At 41.5% G+C, this 9552-nt stretch overlaps 1 protein-coding gene across 5 annotated transcripts; it reads left to right on the forward strand.

Moving 5' to 3' along the window:
• The first annotated feature begins 944 nt into the window (after positions 1-944).
• mzt2b (mitotic spindle organizing protein 2B) lies at positions 945-6501 on the forward strand. Of its 5 annotated transcripts, none has more exons than XM_030436186.1 (5): positions 945-1053; positions 1292-1483; positions 2656-2819; positions 4094-4231; positions 5378-6501. In XM_030436186.1, exons 2-5 carry the CDS (start codon positions 1308-1310, stop codon positions 5524-5526), a joined length of 627 nt encoding a protein of 208 aa, XP_030292046.1. In that variant the 5' UTR covers positions 945-1053; positions 1292-1307; the 3' UTR covers positions 5527-6501. The 5 variants fall into 5 exon arrangements, with proteins under 5 accessions (XP_030292046.1, XP_030292047.1, XP_030292048.1 ...); XM_030436187.1 differs by having other exon boundaries at positions 5381-6501; XM_030436188.1 differs by having other exon boundaries at positions 4097-4231.
• Positions 6502-9552: the final 3051 nt, after the last annotated feature.

The raw sequence follows: 9552 nt of genomic DNA on the forward strand, positions 1-9552 counted from the left end.
ACTGCCTCCACCTACCTGTATCTGGCAAACATCACTGTTCTGCTAACAACAATCATTAACAAGAGACATGTAACATCCTTGTCATCAAATTAAATTATTACATAAATTATTAATTAACTATATATTCATTACAGTTACTAATATACATAGACTCATCACCCATGTCATAAGGCGCACTTGTGAAATCTAAGACAATCCAGTTCAACTGCTCTGCCATACATGCTTAATTTATAAAACGTATATATTTCTAGTTTTAGCTGACATTGTCAAAAAGGTGATCATGATGCTGCTGTGCTGCGGTGCATTATATTCATCAGTGTTACTGATATTTTGCCCTCTCCAGAATACACGTTAACAGTCTGGGCCTGCGAGATGAAGACAGAACATAAACTAATTAAACAAAGAAAAACTTAATTCATTTGAATAACTATGTAATGTTGTGTCATATATTTGAGGAATCACATAGTTTGGATGCATTTTACGACTATCATGCCTTTAATCTAAGACCTTAGAAAGATAGCATTTTTTTTTCATTTTGCTTAACTGTATTAATTCTTCTGCTATATAGGAACAAATAACAATGAGAGAAAAAGTGTAATAATATGAAACTGCGTATCAGAACACTGGAGTATCATGTCTCAGATAGATAGATAGATAGATAGAGACTTTATTTATCCCGAGGGAAATTGAAGTGTCCAGTAGCATACGAAATACAAAACATACATTAGACATACATTAAAGAATATATGCAACAATTAAAGAAAAATACCTAGATCTTTACAAGTTTCTGAAGTTTTTAGTGCTTTATAGTTCTTCAGTCCATGTAATGTTTCCATATAATGTCTTTTTACCATTTGAATCGCTGAATATATGGATTAATTTCAGCAAACCCTCTGTTTAATACAAGTAGAAGGAAAATCCACTCTCGCAGACTACAAATCCCGTGCGAGTTCACGGTTGTCTCATAGCGATGACGTATATTTGGCGCGTCTCGCCTCTTCCGAGCTGTTGTGGTTAACGGTCGTCCAAACACTCTTCGCAGCCAACTTAACGGTGTGTTTTTATTATTTTAATCAAACAGTCGTGTTGTTTGTAAGTCAGCGTGAGTCCTGTTGTGTTTGTGAGTCCGTGTGAGTCCGTGTGAGTCCTGTTGTGTTTGCTAACGTCTTGAGAGGAGCTCTGGTCATGTTTTCACTGATGTTAGCTAGCTGTTGGGACATCACAGCCTGTGTGATGGAGTCAGTTTTTTACTGTAGCTCATGTCTTCTGGTTCGTCCTCGTCCTTCTTCAGGTGTCCTCCATCAGTGATGTCTCAACCCCCGCAGCAGACGGTGCCCTCCGCCCCGGACTCCCCCGCCCTGGTGGTCACCAGCAACGTGCAGAAATATGCGATAAAGAAGAAGAAAGTGCTGAGTGCGGAAGAGAGCGAGCTGTTCGAGCTGACCCAGGCTGCGGGCATCACCGTGGACCAGGAGGTCTTCAAGTGAGTGCAATGTAACTGAGAACATTTACTCAAGTACTGTTTTCAGAGTTGTTCCTTATGATGCTGCTCTATACTTCTCCTCCACCTCACCTGAGGGAGAAATACAGGTGGAAGCTATCATCACATTAGGATTAAAACTTGATTAATCACAATTTAAGAATTGAACCGGGGGAAAATGTCTTGATGAGGCTTTCAGAATCAGTCTCTTCCTTTAAATCACTTTTAAAATCTCACTTTTATCAACCTGCGTTTGTTTCATCTTCTAATATTCTTTCACTTGTGTTTATGAACATATATTTGGTGTTTTATTGGCCGTCTTGTGTTACTGTCGCCTCTTTCTGAGCCTCTTGTGTTTGACTCAACTGTTGAGCGTTTACTTTATTATTTTGTCTTCACTTTGTAAACTCTGTTTTGTAGAAGAAATGTTAATCGGAAAGAGAAAGATCTCCATTAGCTGATTTTTTCCTACACTGGCTGGATTTGGGAGGACTTTTTACATGTTTCTATTTTAAGAAACAAACACAATTTTAGACCATTATTATAACCATGTGTGTGTACAAAAAGTAGAAAAGCAGATAATTAATAGCACCCAAAGAAAGTGATGAAGCTTACTGAATGTAGTAAAAAGGAGCCATTTGTGTAGTTTTATGTTGATTTTACGTTTATTTGCGCTACTGCATCTAAACCTCACAACAGGAATTAAAACTCTGTTTCCCCCATGTGAGAACACTTCAGAAGAAGAATATCTGTCTTGAAGAACTTTGTTTTTTGTTCTTTTCTACACCATAAATATTCTCAAGACCATTCAGATTTATCCTGTTTTCCTTCAGGAGGGCCCCGACCCTCTGGACCATCAGACTAAACTAGCTAACTGAATATAAAGCAGCTATAAATAACCCCACACGAGCAGCTACATCTGTAAAATGCTGCTTAAACAATGATGCATCAGTTTTACAATGTAATAATATATGAAAATATAATAACACGTCAGTTAAAGGGCCATTTTCCTGCAGAATGAGTGCTTATAGTTTTTAATCTTTGAGTATATTTAGTGAACAACGCTTCTCTAGCTAAGTTGGATTATGAATTCAGGACTTTAACCTGTATTAGGCACTTTTACATTATTATATTTGTATTTTTACTTCTTCCACATCCTCTTCCCGCCCTCCCAGGATCATAGTGGACCTGTTAAAGATGAACGTGGCTCCTCAAGCTGTCTTCCAGACTCTGAAGGCGATGTGTGCAGGTCAGAGAGTAGCTGAGAGCTGCGGCGCCGCCGAGTCTGCAACCGTCTCCCACACGACCAGCATCACCACAGCGCCGACAGAGGCCAGAGGTCAGTGTCTGTAGCGCCGACAATGAGATTTAAATCACAGATACACACACACAGCAGAGGTCCAACAGGCCATTATTTATCTTTATAATAACATTAATATTGGTTACGTTGTGTTCAGGTGTCCCCTGACAGAGTGACAGTGAGCTAACACGCACAGTATCAGGACTCTGAATCAGAAGCAGCTAAATTATCTTTCTGAACTCTGATCTTTCCTGCTATGACTTGTCAGAATATCTGCTGTGAAAAAGGTTTATCAGGTAAAACCAGTGAAAGCTCCTTCAGGGGTTTGATCACCACAAGCTCAGCGCCGTCCGGTTCCGTTATACTGCGAAAAAAGGCACACCAACCTATCTAGATGGAGAAATAGAACTGCAGGGGAAAGAAAAATAATCTGTTTTTGTTTTTGGGATGAACTGTGTCTTTTATTACACAAGGTTAAATAATAAATGCATTCCGTTCAGGCGCTGGAGTATCTGCTTTAAAACTATACTTTAGGAAAATGTCTGGTGTGAGAACATTTTTAGACCTGCTACACCAACGATGTGCAACTCCGTGACTTTTGCATTCATTTGGCCAAACAACACTTCTCACCTGAAACGCCGCATCAGATAAACCCCGTCGGCGTGCTGTGTCAGAGTTCTGAAATGTTTGGTTACAAGATGTGAAAAAGCAGGAGATGAAACACAAACTATGGCAGAGATGAAGGTCCGTGTCTGGTCGGAAACGCCACTAGATTTGTGCCGGAGAGTCTGAGTGTGTGTGTGTGTGTGTGTGTGTGTGTGTGTGTGTGTGTGTGTGTGTGTGTGTGTTTGTGTGTGTGGATTCCTTTCTACAGAGTGAAAGTTCAGAGAGCTCAAGGTCTGCAGAGAACAGGCTCCCGGGTTTTTAGATCAAAGTGTAGAGAAGGCGACGACTTTCAGAATTTAAAAAATGTTCTTTCCCTTTTCTCTGACTGACTGTAGCCTTCGGTCTGCTCTCAGTATTCTCCCTGTGCTCTTTGATTCACACATCCCTTTTAAAAGCATGTGAAATCTTCACATTCCTTCAGTTAAGAAGTGCACGGACTGTGGCAGAGGTTCTTTCCTGCCCCATGCACCACATAAACCCCCTCACTAACTCTTCACTCCACCCCATAGTGAGGTTGTGGCTCTGTGATGGAGGTGAACTGAGGATGAATCTACAGTAGATGACAGAAGCTGATCTTCACTGTGTGCACGTCTCAGTCCTGTCTAATTTCTTCTCTGTCCCCCTTGAATTCGTTTTTGTCTGCAAAGAAGAAGACTCTTTGGTCTCTGGAAAGAGCCCTAAGCCTCCTGCTGCTCCCCCCTCAGCGTCTGGGCCCAGAGCCACCAGGGTCAGCACTAAGATCGTGGTCTACGGCCCCCAAGACGCTAGCTCTCCTCACTCTCAAGGTCCCCTCTGCTGCACCTCATCCTTCACCTCCATCTGTGCACTTGCTTGCGTTCAACAACATTCTGTTCCTCCCTCATTTCATGATTATGCAGACTGGAAACTCTGTTCTTTAATATGAAACTAAGTGCATGCATGTGTGTGTCATGCATGTGAGTGTCATGCAAGTGCAATAACCACATCATAGAAGCTACAAACAGCATTATAAAGAAGCCTGCTGAGCTGCAGAGTGTCCTGACCGACTGCATCTTCTTCAGACGGAAGAAAAAACATGTTTGTTTGGTACAGAAACCAACAAATGTCACATCAAACTGATCTTTGAGTCAGTTTTTTTCCAGTGAACCTTGAGATGAAATGCTGATGTGATGAAATTAGGAATACAAATTAGATCACCTGTAACCTTTAATAGTCTTTAATTACCTGCTTCTCATGGCAAATACCGATAAGATAGACGATAGTAAGAGTTTTTTAACGTGTCGTCTGTGCACACTTGAGGGTAGGAAAACAAAGACGGATTATTTGATATTTCATAGCTCTAATAAGATTTATCTTCTTCTTCTTCTTCTCCTCATAACATGGTATTAAAGTTAAACTCAAACAAAAAAGCAACCGAGGCTTTATTTGTGATTTGAATATGAGTCAAACCTTCGTGTCAAAGTATAATTATGAAGAAAGAGGCACTTTTAATATTTACTGTAGTTTCGTTTTCGGGCAAGCTAATTTCCAATGGAAAAAATCTCTATATTTAAAGCACTAATAAGACTCGACACAACATGAAACTTTGCTGGTAGCATCACCAGGGTCTCTACACATGAACACGAGCATTGAGAACATTGTTTGTGTACACAGAGTTTACTAAAAAGAAGCTTTTTGAACAACTCATGTTAGCAGTAGCATCTCCAGCGCGCCGCTAAAAGCTCTTTTCTAGCCACTCTGTGGTTCTTTCTTGAGTGTGAAGTGCTGTAAACTAATTCAAAGCAGGTAAGTCTGACACCGGGTGTTCTTCTGTTTGTGACTGCAGTCCTTCATCTGTATCCGTCCCTTCTCATGGCCCATTTCCATTTTTCACGTTTGGAGCATGAGAAGCAACAATCATAAGAACTTCTGGCTGGTCTTTTACCTCTGTGTGTTTTGCTGCTTTGTGTCAGCAGTGCGCAGTAAAGCCGGAGCGAGCCACAGCGAGAAGAGCCGCGAGGCGTCCAGCCAGCGGGTGCAGCGGCAGCCCAGCGCCACCAGAGGGCAGAAGACTAAGAGCTCCGGCAGCAGCAGCTCCTCCTCACAGATCAACTCCACATGAGACTCCGGTCAACACCAGACTGTCTGTAAATATCTTGTTTTCTTTACACTTAATTTATCTTTTTGTTTTAAAGGGTTGGTTCACGTTAACTACACACAAAAATACATTTTCTCATGACTGGAATTTTGGTTTTATTTGCTCTGGTTTTGAGACAACTAATGATTATATCTCGATACGATGGAGGGGAAGAGAAAGCACTGAAAAACAACATACTGAAAATTCCAAAAAAACATGTCTAAGTAACTCTAGATCAGAGGGTTTCAACTGCAACAACCCAGTTTACTCAAAGTGCAACCTGAAAAAAATATGTTGATATATCTGATTTATGAACAGGAGGCGAAAAAATATTATACTCTCTGTTATGCTACTTGAGTAATTGTTCCTTGTTGTACAACTTGAGCCCTTTTTTAAAATATTTGCTTGGTTTAAAGTGAGCCGAATTCACTATTAGCACTTCCTGCTCACACTGTGCTCGTGGACATGCAGTCAGGTATCACTGAATCACTCTGAAACTGAGGAAAACATAAAAACATGATGCTTCTCAGGCAAGTTCTGCAGTTACGAGACGCTCCTATCTTTCGATGACTCAAGGCAGATTAATGGACGTTCGTCTGACAAGTTAAAGTTTATTTGTTCCTCACAAAGTTTCAATATGAGGTCTGTGATGAGACACAGATATCAGAACAGTAGCAAATAAAATCTAAAAGCTATTTGCATGACTAAGGAGATAAAACTGCTATTACGTGAGAAAATGTGTATTTTTGTTTGTGTCATCATAAGTTCGGTGAACCAACCTTTTTAAAATTCTAACATGATGTTAGAAAGTGTCTCCAGGTGTGACTGTGAGTGAGTGAAGCCTTTTGTTTGGGTGCCAAGAAATAAAAATATAGATTTTTTTAACTGGAAAATGAAAATGTCTGTATTCAATGTGCATCTTTTTATAAAATATTCTTGAATAAATCTGATAACAATCCATCCTTCATGTCTGACCCTTTTTCCTGCTCAGATTACTCGTCAGATTTCCTCTCTGGTTGGAATAAAAGGCAAGTTTGGCTAGAAGTTTGCATAAAAGTTGATATTTTGTTAAAATAACGGGCGCTCTGTCCGACAAGAAAATGCTGAGTTTGCAAAAATTAATGCTGAGTCATCATGTTTTTACAAACTGTTACTGATAAGCAATGAAATATAAAATTATGATTACTTTTAAAGGGCATTTAGCTGAACAGAGCAAACCAAAGTCCATTCAAAAATCCTCCACTTTAAAGATGTGAGACATTTTATCAAAATAATGTGCTTTGTCAGAAGGGAATATGCTGAATTAACAAGAATTTCATGCTGAACAGGAAGTCATCATGTATAACAAACTGTTAGCTGTCTACATTTACTGATAAGCAATGAAATATTTAAGATTAAGACACTTTTAAAGGGCATTTAGCCGAGCAACACCCCACAGAACAGAGCAAACCAGACTCCATTCAAAAATCTGTCATTTTAAAGATGCCTGTGCCTTATCAGCTGATGTGCTTTGGCAGATTAGATGTTTCACAGAAGAAAACAGTTAAATCTTTAATTCTAATCATTTAAATATGGCTAACGAGACTGAAAATTCACTCTGATAGGACCTGAATATTTTTTTTTTAAATAACCAGGTTTGATTTTCTTTTATTTCATGACTTCCACAGAGAATCTCCGTCATCCTGCTGCAGTCGATATCACACACAATGATCTTTAAAGACGCTGCAACGGCAAAAGGCACAGACAGATCGTTTTCTCTCTCTCTCTCTCTCTTCGCAGGTTTGCAACAATTACCTGCAGAGATCTGAGTGTAGTGTTGGTCTGTGTTCCGTCTTTGTCTGGCGCTGAAGGAGAACAGCTGTCCTGTCTTTTCTCTCGCTGAATGCTTGATAATACAGCCAGAAACCTTGAGGAGTGCAGGTTACTCTGTGATGGAGATGAAACACAGATTTGTGAACGTCATTTTCAAGAATGCTCACCGCTATTCATCTCGCTCTACCTGCTATAGTCTAATTGATTTTCTTCTTTTTCCTCTGTTCTGTCCTGTGACTGTGAGGAGAAGAGCTGGTGTAACATATATTATTAAAAGTTTAGGAAGCTGTGTTGTTCTGAGCGGTGTCGGCGCCGTCACACGGGGGCAGTAGAAGCACACAATTAGTGTCGTCACCCAGAGAGCCCACTTCTTCTTGTTTTTTTCAAAGCTTTTTTCTTAAATGCTGCTCCCCATCATGAATGGGAAAGTGAATGTGAAATGAATGCATTCTGTGCGTATCTGAAACAAAGCATCCTCTCATTCACAAACACCTCAGAGGTGATGCACAGAGACACATCCTGTGTGTGTGTGGTGCTGTCTGCGAGGCCGGCTGCAGGGCTTTATGTCGCTGCAGGCGCTTTTATGTGGCCGTTTGTCCTGTTTATGTGTTCCTGCCTCTCCTCTCCTCTCCTCTGCGCTCTGCATTGATGGCAGCGTGCCTGTAATTGATGGCACCTTATTGCTGTGGTGTAGCAGGTTTAATGGGGCTTGACAGAGCAAGGGAAAGCAGCATGCAACCAGGGAGGGAACTTAACCCTTTCGCTCACAAACCCCAACCCTCCGCCCGCGTCCCTCCCCACCCTCGCCTGATTCCCTGGTCTCAGCATCCTCCCTCCTCCCCCCCAGCATGCAAATACAAATGAGAATACAAATAGGCCCTCGGTGATTAGCTTGTTTACGGCTCCTACTGTTATCACTGGTCATGGTGATGGCAGTTTGGTTCATGATCAAGGAAGCTCAGACACCCCTCTGACTCCACTTCCGAAAATAAATACTCGCCAGCTGTTGGTGCTCTCCACTGTTTTGCTTGGAGGAACCTAAATGTGTTTGACAAAGGTAAACGGCTGGGAATTTATTCCCTCAAACTTGCTGCCAGGCTGCACTTCCCGAGGTGACCTACAGGGGCCAGTGTGGATCCAAGGTACCGGCGTGGCCTCCCTTCCTCTACCTTGGATTTCCATAGGCATCCACTCCTGCGTTTTGGATGTGTTTATTTTGTTATGAGGGAATTTCATAGCCAGTTGCAAGACTCCTCCATTAAATAGAGAGTGTTATCCTTCACTCAGGCGCAGCACACACACACACTCAGGCATGAGAATTTGTGTGCGCGCGCATGCACACACTATATGCACCATTAATCAATAGAGACGATGAAATGATGCTATTGTGTGCGAGGCAAGGCGAACGGCACATTGAATAATGAGCTAGTCAGAGCTGTTGGCAAATCATTAATGTAAGGTGTTGGTCTAAACCTGGTTCTCACACTCTCTCTGTGCAAGCTGTTCCCAGGTGACAAAAAACTGGGGGGAGACACTATTTTAGGAGCTGATATCACACCTTTCTTTCCTTTTTTCTTTATTTTTTTTTACCCCCATCACTTATATTCCATCCTGAATCTCTCTCTTCCTCTCTGTGCGAGTGCCTGGGTGGGGTGTTGTCTTTCCCTTCTCGCCGTCTTTCCTCGTCCTCTCGGGCATTCGCTACTTTTACAACGCGGTGTGACATACATCTGTTGTATGTTCTGCAGGTGTGTTTACTTCCTGTGTCGACTCTGACATAATGTGTACCTTCAACTGCAGAGATTACAGCGCCTTTTCATCCTTAAGTTTGCTTTAAGCCCCATTTATGTCGCCTGTGAGTATGAAAATTAATAAATCCATCTCAAATGATGTAGCTGTGACTTCCACGTGTCCTTCACGTTGGCATCTACCAGCAGGCAGATGATCGAGAAGGTTGTGATGATGTTAAGAAAGAGGCAAACGCAGAGGCAGTGTTGAGATGGCGGTGGACTGTGAGGCCATTAAATACATCGCGACATGTGGACGAAGAATTCTTTTCACCCTACCTACAAGAAAGATTTGATGACGAACGTCTTTTCTTTGTGGTGACCCTGCAGTCGTCCTGATCTGAAAGCTTTTAGAAAACATGCACAAATCTGAATGAAATGAACACAGCGGGCTCCGTTCATATCTGCCTAC

Source organism: Sparus aurata, chromosome 12 (assembly GCF_900880675.1).
Source record: "Sparus aurata chromosome 12, fSpaAur1.1, whole genome shotgun sequence".
Lineage (NCBI taxonomy): Eukaryota > Metazoa > Chordata > Actinopteri > Spariformes > Sparidae > Sparus > Sparus aurata.